This window comes from Camponotus floridanus, unplaced genomic scaffold, assembly GCF_003227725.1.
Source record: "Camponotus floridanus strain SB8 unplaced genomic scaffold, Cflo_v7.5 scaffold98, whole genome shotgun sequence".
Classification (NCBI taxonomy): Eukaryota; Metazoa; Arthropoda; class Insecta; order Hymenoptera; family Formicidae; genus Camponotus; species Camponotus floridanus.
Genome location: NW_020229869.1, coordinates 7,484 through 26,479, shown reverse-complemented (window position 1 = coordinate 26,479; position 18,996 = coordinate 7,484). Strand labels below are relative to the sequence as shown.

At 32.9% G+C, this 18,996-nt stretch overlaps 3 protein-coding genes and 1 pseudogene across 10 annotated transcripts in view; 2 read left to right on the top strand and 2 right to left on the bottom strand.

The window, feature by feature from the left end:
* LOC105248496 overlaps positions 1-1,795 on the bottom strand; it is a 58,019-nt gene extending 56,224 nt beyond the window's left edge. For 3 of the 6 annotated variants that reach the window (XR_888976.3, XR_003123723.1, XM_025415127.1), the window contains exon 1: positions 1,016-1,795. Coding sequence is in view for 2 of the 6 variants with exons in the window: in XM_025415127.1 (XP_025270912.1) it covers positions 1,016-1,060 (45 nt within the window). In the remaining 4 variants the exon portion in view is untranslated. The remainder of the gene's footprint in view (positions 1-1,015) is intronic. The other 3 variants (XM_011253311.3, XM_025415128.1, XM_025415129.1) reach the window with 3 other exon arrangements.
* Positions 1,796-2,243: 448 nt separating this feature from the next.
* Positions 2,244-3,090, bottom strand: LOC112639889 (annotated as a pseudogene).
* A 1,122-nt stretch (positions 3,091-4,212) lies between these two features.
* LOC105248497 (ubiquitin-conjugating enzyme E2-17 kDa) lies at positions 4,213-9,263 on the top strand. Its single transcript, XM_025415134.1, has 6 exons — positions 4,213-4,560; positions 5,900-5,963; positions 6,217-6,248; positions 6,525-6,602; positions 6,681-6,786; positions 6,880-9,263. The coding sequence occupies exons 1-6, from the start codon at positions 4,537-4,539 to the stop codon at positions 7,017-7,019; spliced, it is 444 nt and encodes a 147-aa protein (XP_025270919.1). The 5' UTR covers positions 4,213-4,536; the 3' UTR covers positions 7,020-9,263.
* A 605-nt stretch (positions 9,264-9,868) lies between these two features.
* LOC105248498 (progestin and adipoQ receptor family member 3) lies at positions 9,869-18,466 on the top strand. 3 transcript variants are annotated; one of them, XM_011253316.3, is made up of 8 exons: positions 9,869-10,265; positions 12,945-13,127; positions 16,138-16,298; positions 16,428-16,584; positions 16,668-16,820; positions 17,131-17,410; positions 17,531-17,695; positions 18,000-18,466. In XM_011253316.3, the coding sequence occupies exons 2-7, from the start codon at positions 12,984-12,986 to the stop codon at positions 17,668-17,670; spliced, it is 1,035 nt and encodes a 344-aa protein (XP_011251618.1). In that variant the 5' UTR covers positions 9,869-10,265; positions 12,945-12,983; the 3' UTR covers positions 17,671-17,695; positions 18,000-18,466. The 3 variants fall into 3 exon arrangements, with proteins under 3 accessions (XP_011251618.1, XP_011251616.1, XP_011251617.1); XM_011253314.3 differs by having other exon boundaries at positions 9,870-10,302; XM_011253315.3 differs by having other exon boundaries at positions 9,870-10,302; positions 18,065-18,465.
* The last annotated feature ends 530 nt before the right edge of the window (positions 18,467-18,996 follow it).

Below are 18,996 nucleotides of genomic sequence, written 5' to 3'. Positions count from 1 at the left end.
CATAGAGTGCATGAGGTAACGTTGTAAATTAAGTCGACTAAAATATATTTCTACACTATTTTAAAATATCTGCGTCTTTTTCAATCATGTGCTATTCATCATGCTATCGAGAAATCCTAAATATTATATTCTCTATACTATATTCTCACCTTCTGATTTATCGCGGAAAATAGAGATCGCTTATCGGGTTTTCTATGATCGAATTGACTAAGATTTATATCATCCGCGAGAACTCGTTGTTCCGGGATATCTGAATTCTGCGATTTCGAAGCTTCTCTATTAGTAGCTGTATTACTCATATCTGAATCATATCGACATAATAAAGACAGGGCAAATCAACGGTACAATTCTAGATACTTATCCAATGACACAATTCTACCTATCAATTTGAACGTCGTGCCATTTCGGTATCGACTATTGTATTTGGTCGAGTGACTTTTGTCAAATACATCACAGACTTTTGTCAAATCATACACAGTGATATAAAATTCTTATTAAATGAATACGTATAATAAAATTTAAAATTTATCGAAAGGAGATAAATATTCTCCGAATGTGCATAATTTACAATTACATATTACTATAGTGCAAAAATTCAATACTGTTCTGTAAAATTTACGCTATTTCAACAAAAAATAATGTTTTAAATTGTAATAATTAATGTATTATACTTTTTAATGATAATTGTAAGTGCTTGGAAATTATTAATTTCAATTTCTTATTTTTAATTTCAATGAGTATAAAGTTTTGTATTATTTTATTATATAAAAAATCATTAGAGTATCCCTTTATAAATAATAAAAATAAACATTTTAAGAGACTGATATTTACGGGATATTGAACTGTTTCGAATATATTACTGCCATAATTAAACATTGCAAGATCCATGTGTTTGTATAGACTTTTTACTTTGTTTTCCTTTACGAAACACGTCCCTGATCGGCTACTTCGTAGTAATACAAAACAAGGATACCGTTGGAACGCGAATGAAAATAATGAAATCTCGACAACTTACTTGATAAGTATAAGGTGTGCAGGGTACGTAGAATTCTCTGCTCATAATAGACGGATCGCCTGCTGGCGACGGCGAAGTCCAGCTGACGGATCGTCCTTCGGCAAGTGTCAAAACGCCGGTGGCGCCATCTTGGTCTCGCCCGGATTTGAGCGAGTCGTTAAGTTGTCACGAATGGGCAGGATCACCGAATCCTGGTCGCGGACGCACGGGCCATTCCTTGCCTGCTTTTTCGGGGTTCATACACGTCGCGATTAAGACGCACGTACTTGTGTGACCCGCGTGTCACGCGTCACGTAACGTCACGATGTGTCGCGTCGCGACGTTCAGGTCGTTCGCGTCAGCGTCGTCACTGGCAGACGTACGATAACAACGACGATGACAAGGACGACGATGACGATAACGATGACGACATCAACCGGCGGGGATTTCTTATCTCGACGCGCGCGATTCACTAAAGCACACTCGAAATGCACACTATAAATTTCACTCAACGACGTTGCCGGGTTCGTCGGCCCAACACGATCATGGCGCACTTCGGTCGATTGTCTACGCGAGAGAACGACGCCGCGGAATCTTACGAGATCACCGTTCGTCAAACACGCGACGAGAGATGCGCGTTAGATTTTATTACGCCATTTTTCGATTATCGACGCGCACAACGCTCTCCAGGGCACCTTTCGCGTGTACCTGCGATAAACAACCATTCACGCTCGCTGTCAAGTGCCGACTGACGGCGTATTACGAATCGTGAGGACCGACCGTGCCCGAATGTTGCCGAAGTGCGAGTCGATGGTGGCGCCATCTTTGGGTCGATCGTAGTAACATCTCCTCAAAAGCCGATAAATCAAGCACTTGATTTGATCAATAATGTAGTTATTAAATCAAATGTTTCACATTAATTCCTCGCGCATTGTTATTATTGATGCAATTATTATTTACTAAATTATTATTAATTAGATTTTATATTAAATTAAATTATTCATATTAAAAGATCGATTTCTAATATTTATTCAATCATACGTAAAAAATCGTTTTAAAATATATTATTATTATATTTTGAAATATTTTATATATATTTTATTTTCAATGTTTCTAATATATTGATCTGAGATATTATATACTGCATATATCAAACTTGTACAAATCGGAAAAATGATAATATAAACAAAGTGTTAAAGTATTAATACTTCGTTAGAAAATTAAAATTTAATTAGTGTATATAAATACACTATTGTACTCTACATGCACGTAGCAATCCAAGTAGAAGTTCCCGCACGTGCCTTTGCACAGCAAGGATTCGCGCCGCAGGTAGCGCAAGTCACACCTGGGCGCGTGCGAGGTGGTTGTCCAGACGAGGGATGCTTTCGCTTTTTCTGAATGACGATATTTCGCGGCACCAAAATGTCATCCCACGGAATCTCGATGTCATCGGGGACGCAAGTCTCGTCTTCCTTCGGCGCCCGTATCATCATTGATCTCTCCAAGGCCAAGTCACCCCAGGGTATCTCCACCGAGGAGTCGCAGGCTTCCGGATCGTCCAATGCGCTCTGCAGGGTCTCCGTGATGAGCAGATCCTTCCACGGTAGCATCATGATGCCCGCAGAATCCTTCTTCTCGGTTTCGATGGGTTTTGCCTCAGCCTCGTCCGCTTTCCGATCGGCTGCAGCTGTCACGTCGGGTCGAATTCTCACACCTGTCACTGGTAGAGCAATGTCCTTCCAAGGTAACTCGATGTTGGAGTCGCAGGGCACGGACTCGTCCGAAAACTCTCGACGAAGGGTTTGCATATAGGGCTCATGCCAGATCTCTTCCTCCGGATTGTATACGAAGACCTGCCTTTTCCTCTTGCAAGGATCTCTCGTTTTCTTCTGATGCGCGTAAAGTTTAACGCGGCAAGAGCACAATTGCTGGAGTATATTGCGTTTGCTAGAATATTGCGTTATGTTCGGCATAATCGCGATGATATGGATGTCGTGGTTTATACTCGTCGATTTTTTATTCTCGTTAATTTTCCAACTTTATATCACGAGAGGGAAATGAAATCGATTGAACGTGGATGCGAGAGATTTCGATAAAATAATTATTATAATTATGGGTCTGTTCTTTTCAGCTGCACTGCTGCACTAATGCAATTAGTTAAAGTGAGTGAAAGAAAGTATGTTTGTTTCTTTCTAACTTATTGCACTAGTGCAGCAGTGTAACTGAAAAAAACAGACCTTATAATTATGATATGAATTACTGTCGAATATTTTTTTAAATTTACAATAGTGTAATTATGTCATTGTAACTATTTGTAATTTTTTAGTATAATCCATATTATTTATATATGCAGTACAACTAATATAATTCGTTTTATTTCTATTAAATTCTTGTTAAATTTTTTATCACACATTTTGTTATATCATATATTACATTTTTTTTATCGAGGAGACTTCGAGTGCTTTATTATCTTAAAGTAGTGAGTAGAGATAATAATGTGCGATACTAGTATCACTTGAATGGTATGGTGAGGAATATGAGGAAAATTCGAGAACGTTCTTTCGTAAAAGAATTTTTTACTTCAATGCAAACTTTGGAAAAACCGATTGGCAAATAAAAATTAAAATGCATAGTGCGTAAATAATGCACACATGTATCATATATTAATTCATTGACTCTCAAAAATAAATATTAATTATCTTTTAAAAAATGATAAATATACATTATTAATTCATTAATTCGAAATAAATATTAAATGCCTGTCTTTCGAAAGGATGTATAACTTATGAATTTAATTAGAAAACATGATAATATGTTTGGAGATATGTGTGTGTGTGTGTGTATATATATATACATATATATACATACATATGTGTGTGTGTGTTAGTAATTTAATTAAAAAAACATTAGCTTCAATGTGTGATATATGATAAATGAATAGAATCCCTCCTCGTCAAAGTGAGACGTGTTAAAGCGCTTGAGAATTAGAAATCGATGGACAATCGAGAAAGAGGGAAAGTTTATTCGTCAATATCGCCGGCGCAACTTCCTTTACTTTAGTTTTGCTTTCGTTACCTCGTAATAAAATCCACACGCATGGAGCGAGATACTCACGCACGCGGGATGTCACGAGCGCGAAACGTCACGTTGCGTCATCTGTCGACGATGGTGGATACGAGGTGAAAAAAGTAGCGCCGATCGCGCCGATAAAAGGAAATCCGCGGTGGCTGCCTTGGCCCGGTTGCGAGATTGTAAGGAATAAGCCGTGCCGCGTTGGCGTTTAATTACGACGGCGAAAAGCGTTGCGATAAAAACGCGACGAACGCGACGTGCTACGAGCGTGCGAAATTCATCAGCCCGCGTCCTTCCGCAAGCGAAGCGTCGCGTGTCCACCGTGCGCGATTCGCGACACCGCGCTTGACCAGCGCAGTTGGGCTACGTTTAGAAGGCAGCCATCTTGCAATCCCTAATCAAAGATCCACGGCTAGCGGGTATCGCTGTCTGGTATTGCGGCCAGTTAATATCAACACACACTTCGTCAAATGGCTTTAAAGCGAATTAATAAGGTACGTGGTGACGTTCGTCAGCCGTTCGCGCCGCGCTCGCGGCTTAACCGGGCGTTGTCGCGATTCGTGCTCGATTCTACGCCCCTCGACGAGTGCATTCACGTCGAGAGCTAATGCGAGGAGCAATGTGAGCGAACGGGCGAGCATCTCGGCGGCCTGGTCCACCCTCGGGACGAGCTTCCTGGTCGTTGCCCGGCCGTCGAGGCCGCGATCACCGGCCGGACGATGACGGAGATGGCGGTTGCGCCAGAGAATCGTCTCTCTCGCCGTCCCAGCCGGACTCGGCTGCGGTGACAGTGAGGATCCCGGAGGGATTCTGTGTAGTTTTGTTCCCTGATAGATTGCCGGAAGTAACGCGAGAACGTGTATTTTTCTACAATTTGTTCCTGTATTTTATACGCGTGCTCCGGTATATCGACTTGTAATAGGCTCTTGAGATCTCTCCCTTGGTGCTCCTTGCTGGGCTTTTGTGTCCTCACACATATCCCCATATTTCTTGCAGTGTTCATGAACATTTTTTTTTAATTCTTTTTTTTCTCTTGTGATTTGCTGTAAAAATGTCATAGTGTATATTAGTAAATTAGAGTGAATTGCTCGACATAGTGTGTATTCACATTATGAAAGCCAATCATATTTGATTTGTCATTCGTATTATTTATCACAGAATGGACTATGATACCGAGCAACAAAGACCTTAATTTTAGATTCATCTGAAAAGTTTAGCGAAAAGTTCCCTCTATTTCTGTAACTTGTATTTCATCTTTACTATGGCATTTTGATGTATAATCGTAGAGTTATTCAAACAACATGATATAATAATTATGATATTTATGTTTTTTAATTTTATTTTTTATTGTTATAAAGATATTATAGAAAAGATTTTATACAGACAATGAATAAGCTTGATTCGAAAATTGATTCTCTTCATTGTATAGCGACATTTCATCTCTTATCACTATATATGTACACGAATTATCTAGAAGGTTCTATATCTTGTTGAGAAAATACTATATGTGTATATCTGTTTATAAATAGCAAAGCTCTTCTAAGGAATAATGATGCATTATATGCAGGATTATTGCAGTATAACAAGAAAAATAAATGTAATTTATATTTATATAGAATATGTAAATTTATTCTAAATATAAATTTACATTTCATATAAATTTATATTCTGTCTCTAATTAAAAAGGATTTATTCTTAATAAAGTATTATATTTCACATTAGTTATAGATTAAGAGATATTAATTAAAATAATAACATATTCATCTTTGAATATTATATATAGAGACATTTTTAGAATTTTTTAAATGTTATTTTCCATTTTTATAATTTCAGGAACTTCAGGACCTTGGTAGAGATCCGCCAGCACAATGCTCGGCTGGACCTGTGGGAGATGATTGTAAGTATCGAACGTTTGCTAATTGAACATTTAGAGTAATAACAAGTATAAATAATATCGAGATATAAACCAAGTTGTGGGTCTCAAGACTTGACATTCCAGAGAAGATCTTACTTGAATTGCATTTTTTAAATATAATTTTTAATTATCTACATATTGAAATTATATAATTAAAATATTAAAATAAATATATAACTTATATCATGATTTCATAATTATTTGCATGTAACTATTGGACATAATATTTTTCCAGTATTCCACTGGCAGGCAACTATCATGGGACCAGTAAGTGATATATCCTTATAAATTTAACATATTTTTAAATTTATTTTGCATACAAAAGTTTTAAAAATTATTGACTTGCAATTGACTTGATGATTATGTGCTATTTTATATGCTTTGTTTTATATGTTACAATGACATACTTTTACATTACTCTTTCTCTAAATAGATTACTAACAAATATATATATCATCAGGATCTGGCAAAATTATAAAATTCAATTATTAAATAATGCATATTATATATGTATATATATATATATATTCAATTTTCTTTCAGCCTGATAGCCCGTATCAAGGAGGAGTATTTTTCCTAACAATACACTTTCCGACAGATTACCCATTCAAACCACCTAAGGTACATAACACTGTAAAAGTGAGACTTTTACGGAAATAAATTTGCCAGTTCTAATTCTTTACTTTTAATTGCTTACAGGTCGCATTTACGACTAGAATTTATCATCCTAATATCAACAGTAATGGAAGTATTTGTTTGGATATTCTAAGATCGCAATGGTCTCCGGCACTCACTATATCAAAGGGTATGTGTATTCTCTCCAAATTGTATTTGAGAATATATATTTTATATAAATGATACTATCTAACCTAACCTAACTTTATTGATTACTTTCCAGTGTTATTGTCAATATGCTCTTTGCTGTGCGATCCAAATCCAGATGACCCATTGGTACCAGAGATAGCCAGGATATACAAAACCGACAGGGAGAAGTACAATGAATTGGCACGTGAATGGACGCGCAAGTATGCCATGTGATGCGCCAATCTCCGTTGACTTCAACATCCAAACACCACCAAGAAACAGCCCCAGCCTATTGCCACTTACGCATCAGCACCGATTGAAATTAGCTATGGCTCGTATACTTTTAAACTTTTAAGTCAGTATTCGGGCTCGAGGAATCCTCAGGCAAACGTGATCGATCTGAACTTCCCACGACTCGGGAAGCCCCGCGAATATTAAAATATTGCCGCAATGGCAATTAAGGCAATTTTGAAGGTGGTCACCCAGCATTATATACACTGAATCAGATAACAAAAACTTGTCCGCTTTGTTTTTCATAAATAAAAAAAAATGGAAGTAACATATAGGAGAGTGAAAGTAGGATTTGTATTTAAATCTAATAGACTTGATTTTGAATTATTGTGCTTATAATAATTGTAATATTATGATATACCTACTTTCTCAATGGAAATGGAAACTTTGAACTGATAGCACATCGATTGTTAGTCTTAACGCAAGTGAGCAATGTTTGCCCGTCCCTTGGAACAATGTGGTCACTCTTTTGTAAGACTGGGCTATATATATATATATAAATATTACTGAAACTGTACGTGTATGCTTTGTTCAATTATTAAAATTCCTTATACCTGACAAATTCTACGAGTAACTCGAAATCTGTGCTTTTGGTTCCTGTGTGTGTGTGTGTAGTAATTTAATTATGCATATCGGCAGATGGCAACCGTGCGATTTTAAGTAATCGGAAGTATATGCAAATGCTAAATATAAAAAACACATAATTATTTGATCTTTAGCATATGTACCTGCAATTTCGTGGGTTTTCACTATGTAACTTATCAGAGGTAACAAGAGTGAATTGCTCGTGTCACGAATTTCTTTCGATTGTCAGTTTTCAAGCTGATATGAGGAACTGTTAGTGTCACTATTTATCAACAAGGATAAGTTCCGATTATTTAAATTCATATATAAATCGTATTATTAATTAGATGACAAATATGTTGACGACGTGAGAAGATTGCCATCGGATTCCTAAAATCTCGGCAATTCGTATTTCGTCTCGTACTATAGTACATAAATACACATTATTAAGATGTGCGTTATGCGCGTATTGCGAGTCAGGAATTCGTTTTACATTCATCATCCGTCGCGACATTAGTTTATTTGCATCGATACTTTTACTGCTGTTTTGCGTGCAGATTTGCATTTGTTTAAACGGCAATTTTTTATTATTATTATTTTAATTTAGTCCTTATAATAATCGCTCCTTTCTCTCGGTATTTTTTCTTCTTTCATCCACAATATAAATTTACGACATAAGATCACGCTACATTCTATTGGACAAAAACGATAGATTAAAATAAAATCTTATTTAAACATTGCAACTTCAATATTATATTTCTAATATATTGTGGCTGTAAGAGTAATGTTATGCGATTATATATTATTTCTTTAAAAAACCTAGCTATATACAAAATGAACAAAATGTGTTATTAAAATGTGAAATGTCATTCAGCGAGATAGTTTGTTTAAGATTATATAAACTACATAATTGCACTACTTGATGGTGCTAGCAATGTGTTTTGGCTTCTAAACATAGATAAATAAAATCTGATACGTCATGAAATACAATTACTTAATTAGTGCGTAAGTAAAATGACTTTGTCTTGCGAAAACATGTAAAGCACGCGTTATAACGAAGCGTCTCGATGTAATCGGTGCTTAAATATGGCAAGCTGATGGGGCGACTAAAGGAATCTAGAGAAGACACATAAACACAATACACATACGCAACACATACACAAAATCGATTAGTATGTAATACGGCGGCCCGCTGTTTACGCCGACCTTGTCTCATACGAACGTGTATTTGCTGTAATTTAATTACAAGTAAACACGTCGAATCTGATATTTAAAAGTTATAGTCCTCAAAGAAAATTGATCATCGTTCACCTCTAGTAGAGAAGATGACTCTATTCATGTGTATAATTAATTATTACTACCGCAATAATGAACATTTTTAATAACTTATCTTGTGTATATTTTAGCATTAGCCCTTTATATAATAAAGTCCACATGATGATAAGGTAATAGCGAATCTTTTTTATCTTCGCGGCCAATCACAGATTTGAACGGGCGTATGATGAATCGATGATGCGATATATTAGCCGTATGTGTCTCACGTTATATATTTATCATATACTTATCGTTTGCAAGATGTATAATTGAGGATTCTTGCCGAATTGTAAAAATACCGTATCGACACCTGTCTTGTTCGAAAGTCTTAATCATCTATAACCACGTATCTTTCCTAAATCTTCAATGTCAGCCCGAAGCAATCTATGTGAAAGTAACATGAAACTGATGTATACTGCTAAAAATTTTGTTGCACGCGATCTTTAATGAAAAATTTCTTTCTGCTCGAAAATGATGGAGAAAATTTTGCTGAAACTATAATTAAATAAATATTTAAACAATGAAAGAATGTAAGAGAGATGTATATGGAGACATCATGATTGAGTAGTCCGTTATTAAATAAATTTATTTTATTCAAATGAGTTGAGACAAAAAGAATAATTTTCATAAATGTCAAACTAGAAATTTCGTACAACTTTTATAAAAGAACGTTTCGAGGAACATTGAAAATAAAGGTATAAAATAATAAACGAGAAAGAAATCTTCAAGAAAAAGCGAGATAAACTCTATAAATACATAAAAAGCAGTATACGCATACTAATGATAAAAACTAAATCTTTGTAAATTGATCTTATATAATCATGTACCATATTTACATATGTATGTATTTCATATTGCGAGAATGTTACGATATTGAAAGATAACGCAAAAACTTTCGGTGATCAGCCGATCCCGAACCTCGGAGAATGAGTGGACACTCGCTGTCCGAGCAACAGTGAAAGTATTCATGTGTTCCCCTTTATATCTGGAACACGCGAGAGGGACTCGAGCGGTTCCTGAGCGTGTGTTCCTCACACGGCACGCATCGAGAGCGACCCTGGCTGACGTCGTGCTCGTCGCCGTCGTCGCCACCGCCGCCACCGTCGCCGCCGCCGTCGTCACCGCCGTTCACTACCAGTGTTCTCGCCGCGCTCAGTGCGGTCGATCGTGTTGCGATTCAATGCGTGGTGCAGATTCGCACATGCGAGGAATTTGCCAATGTGCCGATAGGACATAGGCCAACCACGAGACTTCGATGTGACTCTCCGCTTCTTTAACTATCTGCAAAACTGTCAATTATCGTTCTTCAGGGTACGTGCTCGTTAAGCGTGCTCGTTAATTGATGCGGGTAAATCAATTTAAAAATTATTTCGATAAAATTAATCGATCATTATGGGAAATAATTTTTTATTTATAAATATTCAAGGTATTAATTATCTTTATTTGACAATCAAATTAAGCAGATTTTAAAAGATATTTTTTTTTGTAATATTAAAAAAGTAAAGATTATTGTTTATAAAGGAGAAATTTATAACAAAAATAAGCGTAAAACTCAATGTACAGCGAAGTATTGCAATCATCTTTTATAGAAAATATACGAAAATAGTTATTGAAAATATTTCAATAATAGACTTGCAATAGACTAATTGCAAAAAATATCAATTAATGATAAATTAATTAAATTTTTTTTTTGGATATTGCATGCGCATGCAAATCGATTTGTATTGACAATGAGAAAATCTCGTCTTTTCATAAGTCTCGTATTATGTTTAAACTTACATTGAATTAAAGCGAAGTTGGAATGTGTATATATGTCTGAATATCTGAATAATTGATACAGTGGCAAACAAACGCTGCATCGATGTTGGCACCGAATGCACATCTCGCTCGATGAATTCAATGTCATCTTGTTCGAAACAGTGCTTTATAGTAGTAGGACTTTGTCCTCATACAAGTGAGGAAGTGATAACGTAAGATCGATGATTAAATAACTCTGCGCTTATAGATCGTTTAACTTGACCAATCATGAATATCATAATGATACACACATAATAGAGAAGTAATTACATGTGTTATCTTTTCACGATTATTCAATTTATTGTCAATTGTTAAATTGAAAAATTTGTTGCGTACAATAGCACTAAGAAGAGAATAATTTTAATTTAATTAATAAACATACATATGTAGAACGCTATATAAATCAATCAAATTTAATGACACGCATCTTTATCTATTTTACAGATTATAGAATCATGTTATTAAACGATATTATTTGTTTCTTCTTGATTGTTCACAAAATAATAAGTGCACTATACAATTCCATTGTACAGCATAATTAATTACTCATTAATTACTCATTAAGTAATAAATATATATGCATATGTGTAAAGTTTATGTGCTAAAATGCAGCTTTCAATATTAGCAATGATCTGCAATTTTATACATAGGTTTTATGGAAATCTTGATGAAAAACGAAGATTTATTAAGATTGTGTTTCATATTCATATTTATTTATTTACGAAGAGATGTAAATATATTTAGTTAATGCGTAAATTTCTTAGACATTGATTTTTTTAAACAGATCGTATAAATATTAAAATAGATTAAAATTGTAAAAATTTAATATATTAAATTAATAGCATATATAATTTTTGTGTAAATATGTGATACATATTTTATTTATGGACATTATGTATCATTATTTTTGCATTGATCTAACATTCACTTTTGCATCATTATTATTATCGCAAAACACAAATAAATAAATGCGAAATCGTGTATTATGTAGGAAAACTCGAAACTTTAGAATTATATGAATTGTTACGTAGACATGCTATACTTCCTGCTCGTATAATGGTGAAAATATAATTTGTACGATAGTGCTTTTCACCGGGTGCAGACGTACAATCTCAACGGACTCCAAAGAGTGCCTTCAACTTTCTCATAGATCAGACATCGCGTGACGTAGAGAGAGTGAACAAGTATCTCCTTCTTTCATCTCACATGGAGTCCAGATAAAAAGACAACTAGGACAACGCGAATCTCGGAGCACGCTTTTTTGCTCGCTTTTGACACTATCCGCGCGGTGTTGTATGTTGACACTTGCACATATTTCCATCTTATTTCCGTTTGGGTTAATTAACGATTAGAAATTCATATATAAAATTTCAGCCTACTATTCTTTCAGCATAACCGCAAGATTTCTAATCTTTCGATTACAGGCAAGCGCTTGAAAGTTACTTGCGCGCTTTTTAATTTTCTTCTTACGCAGTATTATATTTTTTCTCTTTGCGAGAAATCTCTCTCGACGATGTACCGATTTTTTATTCAGGCGCAAGGAAATTTGTTTCCATTTAGACCGCATCGCGTAAGAAAGCGTTTGTAATGGTTCTTGCTTACCTTCTATTTGCGTGGGGCAATCTTCTTTTGAGAAAGCGCACCAACGTTACGTGAAAAAATAAATCTTGCAAATCCGAATCTTTCAAAGTTTCATAATATATGTATAATAAAAAATATAATAAAAAATATAATAAAATTTAAAAAATATAATAAAATAATGTAGTAAAACCAAGGACATACATACATAACAGACAACTTTGAATTTTGCTTGAATAATTGTTAGAAATTATTAAATTATTAGATTATTTATTACATTTCTCTAAATATAGATATTGATTATAGAACAATAATAATATCTTTAGAGACTTGCTATTAAATTCAGTTCCAAAATCAAGTTCCAAAATTCTCTTAAATTTAAAATACAAATGCATATACACATCTTTTCGAGATATTTTACATACGTTTAATCTCAGTCTCTCGTAAGTATAATTGTTTAAATTCTAGCGTGTCTTTAATTCTACATCATGTTTCAAATGAAGATTATATGTTTGGACGAGTCTCAATCTTTGATAGTTGTATTATCACGAATGCTATTGTGACAAACAGTCATCTTTAATCTTTCTCTATCATTATTATATCTCTCTTTCACAGGAAGCGGGTGTTACATAAAAGGTCCACGCTGTTTGAACGATGAAACTACTTGCAGGCGTAGAGGAGGTTAGCGACCACTGTGAAAAAGAGTCTAATAATGGTCAACTGCACAACAATAATAGTCATGAAAAGCAATCTGCGACAGAATTGGTTCAAGAAGCAAGCAAGCCACTCGTCAACAAGGTCAGTCAATGTCCTATATGCATTGCATTGCACAAGACTTTCATTAAATTCAAAATAAATTAAAAATAATTGAGGAAAAAAGAATAAATTTGAGAAACAGTATAAAAAGGAATTAAAGCAAAGGTGAATAAATGTCATGCGATTATGCAGCGATATACGTCACGCGAATTTCGTATGCTACTGTAAATGAAGGACATTACTAGTAATACTTTGCAGAAAATTGCGAGCAATCGATAAGTTGTTTCTAGAAACTAGAACTTCAAATGTAAAGAGGATAGTTAATATGCTCTATTTCTTGTTAGTGTCATTCGTTTCCGTTTTGTAAATTGAAGACCATTTTCTAAATTGGACGACTATATAATTATTTCTTCTTTTCCTGTGTATAATTATTTCTTTTTTTCCTGTGTATTCAAAAAAAAATCGACAGAATTTTTATCCTCATTATTGGGAAAACTCGACATTTTAAATAACAATTAATTTAAATAATAAATAATAAATAATTTTTATTTTGCAAATAAATAAAACATTAATTATTTGTGGTTTATAGTAGAAATGCATTAACATGTGCTAGATTACTAGATTATAAGTCACGATAGATAAAGACAATTGACCGTTAATTATTCAGTGAGTATCTATCAGTGAGTATCTACATGAAAAAAGCATATTGTCCTTTAAAATTATATTCCGCAAAATCTGAATATTCGATCATTATTCTATTTTAGCCGCATAACGATAACGTTCTAATCGCAATGGATATTGCCAATGCAACGACGAGAATCGATTTCGCTAGTTATGAACTTATGCGGCCGCGAGAGGAAAGCAGACGTAAACTTGACACACACGGATGAAAGGCAGGTCCCGTTGTGGCCTACTTACCGCATTTGTATCTTCGAAAGATGTAGTATAACTAAAACGTTCTTTATCTACATCCTCGTCTACAATTCTTTGCGAATTACTGGGATCGTTAACTCGCTTTCTCGAGACATCTTCAATTTACTCGAATGATTTTGTGTTTTCACATGATATTAATCATTACAGGATCTATTCTAAATTAAACAGATAAATAATCGAATTAATATTGGATAAGTTAATTATTATTTAATCAAATTCGATACTTTCGATATTATTAGATTGAAATTCTATACATTAAGATTTATATTTTGAAATACATATAATTGAATATCTCTTTGCAATTTATGCAACTATTTTAATTTCTCTATTAGAATAATATATTGGAGCAAGAGAGAGATAGAGAATTTTAGCTCTATTCTATTATTATCTAATTATTGCAAAAAATAATTTAGAAATGGAAAGAATTTATATAAGTCAACAATTATAAATAATTAAGTCAGATTAAAAAAGAAACTTATTGTATCGTAAAATCACATCACATCCATTGTTGGTGAGACAGTTTACATTGTTGAGGAATGCAACGAATGAAAGCAATGAAAGTACTTCGTATTGTTCAGAATATTATGAGTGCTACGAAGCGTTCTTTTCCTTTACATAAGATACATACTTATTATTGAAATCTCGATTCGATTACGTGCGCGTAAGATAAAAAAGAAACTAGAATATTATTTCTTATTCTGTTCAATACATTATTGTTCAATGTAATGTGTAATTGTTTTATACGCAAATATTACTGACGGTGTATCTGTTAATAGATTTTTTGCTTCCAGCAAATTCTTGCAATATATTAAAGTATTAGTTAATGAATTTTCTATATCATCATTCTTCCGGAGGCTCGACGATTCGGGGTTTGATGATTCTACGTTTTCATTGGTACTTGGTTCTTGCATTTTTTTAAATCTTTTTTTTGCATACGATGTTCCGAACTAGCTCTTGATCAATTCGAATGAACTCAACGTCTAAAAACCGTTGCAAGGACCCCAGTCACAAAAAAAAACATCTTTTGATTAGATCAAGTTAGATAGATTAGTGAACATCACACAATAACATAGATATCCTTACTCACAGATATCCTTACTAAGAAGCACATAATAAGATACCTTTATTACGAAGGGAACTTTCTATTTATTAATATATATTTAATAATACAAGAACAAAAATCGTGGCGAAAATAAAAAAATAATTAAAAATTTTTTTGCATAGCAAATAAATTTTAATTAAATAATGTTTATTGTATAAAAAACAATGACTTACTGATTAACAATGATTATTATTCATAATTATTACTTCTCATTGCATAGCAAATAAAATCAATGAGTTTTAAATGTAATCATTTTATAATTAAATTAATTTGTTAAAATAATAAAAATATATAGTAATTCGCTTCAATGTAGATAAAAAAAAATTCAAAAGTAAGATTTAAAATTTAAACGAGACACGCAGCGTACCCATCAGGCGCCTTACTGTTCGATAGATAACAAGTACGTAAATTTTTAAACCTCTCAAATATTCGCGTTTTTCTCTTACATTGTGTTACTTTACGACGAATTAGTGGGAGGATGGAACTATAATATATATTAAGTTCAGCGAAATCGGTGATTCCACTGTCTGATGTTCTCCTTGTTATACTGTATTAGAGATAAAGATTCCTAACTAAAATAAAAAGTACATACATAATAAATACACATTATATATATATATATATATATATATATATATATAATCATTATATTCAATCTAATCATTAATATGTATATACTGAAAATATATTCATTCAAGATTTTACTTTCTAATAGCAATTTTAAAGCTTTTAAAAAAATTTATTAAGTCTTTTAATATATACTATAATATATTATATTAAATTATTATATATATGTATATATATATATATATATATATATATATATTAAACGCACACATTACTATCTGAACATAAAAGTCCAACATAAAACTCCAACATAAAAGTTTGGAAAACATCGTACAAAATAAACGTTTAAAACTTTAGATATTTTCCTTTGATTTCATGTTGGGACATATTGAAGAATATATATATATATATATATATACACGTATGTTTAAATTTTCCGTTTTCGAATAGGTATGCGACAAATCAACAGCCAAGAAAAAAGTTGTACCGGAAGAGGAAGAAGATATGAGACGATTGCTCCCGTTTGAAAAGGCACCCAAATTTCTTCAATATAATCCTTACATTCTGCGTGGTTATCGAGGCTGCTTGACCACCAAACTATGCGTCGAAAGGTTGAGTTTAATGTTCCTTAACTCATAAATGTGTAATAAACGGGCTTCGAAGATAATGGACATACATACATACATATTTCGATGCGGACAACAGCATGCGCTTTTTCACGGAAACATTGCGTTTTGTAGCATATTTTGGTGGACAAACGAGACCGTGAATATATGGAGTCACATCTTTGGTTGGATGCTCTTCTTCGGTCTGACCCTATATGATCTCTGTCTTTTGAATATTCACGCGCCGTTCAGCGACAAATTAATCGTGTCCCTGCTCCTTCTTTGTTTTCAGGTAAGAAAATCTATAGAATGTAAAAAAAAATATTTTCGTTGTAAAACGTATATAGCAAAATGAATAAATAAAATTGCCTTTAGATATGTATGATCCTTTCATCCGTATATCACACGTTTTCGTGTCGAAGCGAAAAGGACTATTGGTGCTTCCTATCCTTCGATTTGTTCGGTATTGCTCTGAGCATGCTGTCGATCTATTTGTCTGGTGTCTATTATGCCTTTTGGTGTCACAAGGTAAAGCGTGCATATAATTTTTATCTAATAATTATATCAACAATCTCATGCAAAATTTTAGGTATTTAAAAAAATTTATTATAAATATATATATATATATATATATATATATATATATATATAATACATTATATTAAATAATAAATATATATATATATATATAATACATTATATTAAATAATATATATATATATTATATATCATTTGTATTTGAATATTTAAAAAAATATTTAAAATATTTCTATAATTCCATATTATGTTAACGCGATCGATAAATTAAGCTGATTTCGAATCAATGAATTTTTTATAGGAATTACAATGGTTCTACCTGATAACTGTTCTCGCGATCTTCATTTTCGCAATGATACTGCAAATACCAAGTCTAAACATCAACGGTAACATTAAGCTAGCTGTATTTGTGTGCTGGGCAATATATGGAGTGTTGCCAACGCTGCATTGGACCATCGCGATGGGCGGCTTTGATAATCCGATCGTTAACTTGCTCATCCCGAGAGTGATAGGAATGTACATTATTAATGCAATAGCGTTCGCGTTCTACATGTTCAAAATACCCGAACGTTTTTGTCCAGGTAATTATTAATGATTACCTTATCGATTATCGTAATAGCATTCTTACGATATAATTCACTAAATAATAAGATAACTGTACATTGTCATATGTCAAAATAAATAATATGCCTTTATCATAGGTTGGGTAGACTATGTTGGTTCGTCACATCAATGGTGGCATGCATTGGTCGTGCTAGCTCTTTATTATTGGCATAACAGTGGAATGCTTTATGTGGAATATAGAATGAATCATGGGTGTCCAAGCAGTAAGCCATTATGACATACGGATTCTGACGGCCAGCCAGGTACGTGAAATAATAGACATAATTCAATACCAGTTGCGACTACTAGGCAAGTACCGTAAATTGCGTTTAACCACATTTTCGCAATATCAAGTATAGTTCATATCTCGAGTCGCACAAGAATATCCATTGTATTTTAAATATTTATTACTAAGAAGAAAGAAATGTTAAACTCTTAATTAACTCTTTAATACATAAATATTTGTCATATATACACAATGTATATTTGAATAAATACTTAAAAATTGAAGATATATTTTGTGCAAAAAAGTTCATTAATTGTAATATTACTTCGTGAAATTTTAAGATTACTGAAACTACACTGGATTACTGCAATAAGTTCAAGGTTTACGACTACAAACTCTATTACAGCATCCGTCCTTGCCATGGATTGTGCTTGTATGATGAAGGCTTGGTCGTCTTTGGCGGAACCACCGTTTTACAGTATCTTAAAGAATACATCTTGCCAGATACAAAATCCACTACGAGCATACGCATATCGATAATTTCGATATGCTTTTAGGAAATACAGATTAAGATTTTTAAATGAAAAAAGATATTTGAATATTATTTACACTGTTCTCTAGCTCAATTTATATTCATTCAACATTATTATTTAAACTTATTTTGCAAGAGTATAAACGATATAAATGAAGGATAAATGATTGTATCCTAAATCGTGTTCTTTTTTCCTTAATAGCAAGTCTTTAATCCTAGCAGGATTAAAAACCAATCAATTAATTAATCAGCGTCATTAAAAACATTCTTTACATTTATAATTCCAAATAAAAAATATATTTAATGTTATAAATATAAATCTTTTATATATTAGATTTTCTATATAAATAAATTTTAACTAATTAAATTTATTAATAGATTTATAAACAAATCTTTAGAAATTATAATAACAAAAAAATGAAATTTTATAGTCTTCGTCTGCCGCTAGGATTAAGTAAATAAGTAAATCTTAATTTTTAGAGACATATCTTAGTTAGAGTTGTTTGTTCTTCATACATTTCACAGAGACTGGAACGTTTCAATATAAATCAATAAGAATTTAGTGTCTTTTTGTGTGACATCTTTTTATAAATATTTTAAGAATTATGTTAAAGATATTTTGAGACATGGGATTTTATTTGATGTTTTTCCTTTATTAAAATTTACTAATATTTAATGCGTGCAACGTATTTTATAACAAATTATCAACTATACTATTAATAGTGACAGAGTGACATTGACGATTGCTTTTGCAATGCAACCAAAATCGGGATTCTTTATACAATTTCACAAACCATCAAACTTTC

Excerpts from the sequence above, each read along its gene's own strand:
- LOC105248497 (XM_025415134.1), top strand. The coding sequence starts at position 4,537 with ATGGCTTTAAAGCGAATTAATAAG. Across the intron at positions 4,561-5,899 it reads CTTTAAAGCGAATTAATAAG|GAACTTCAGGACCTTGGTAG; the intron begins GTACGTGGTGAC and ends TTATAATTTCAG. Across the intron at positions 6,603-6,680 it reads ACCCATTCAAACCACCTAAG|GTCGCATTTACGACTAGAAT; the intron begins GTACATAACACT and ends AATTGCTTACAG.
- LOC105248498 (XM_011253316.3), top strand. The coding sequence starts at position 12,984 with ATGAAACTACTTGCAGGCGTAGAGGAGGTTAGCGACCACTGTGAAAAA. Across the intron at positions 13,128-16,137 it reads GCAAGCCACTCGTCAACAAG|GTATGCGACAAATCAACAGC; the intron begins GTCAGTCAATGT and ends GTTTTCGAATAG. Across the intron at positions 16,299-16,427 it reads ACCAAACTATGCGTCGAAAG|CATATTTTGGTGGACAAACG; the intron begins GTTGAGTTTAAT and ends TGCGTTTTGTAG.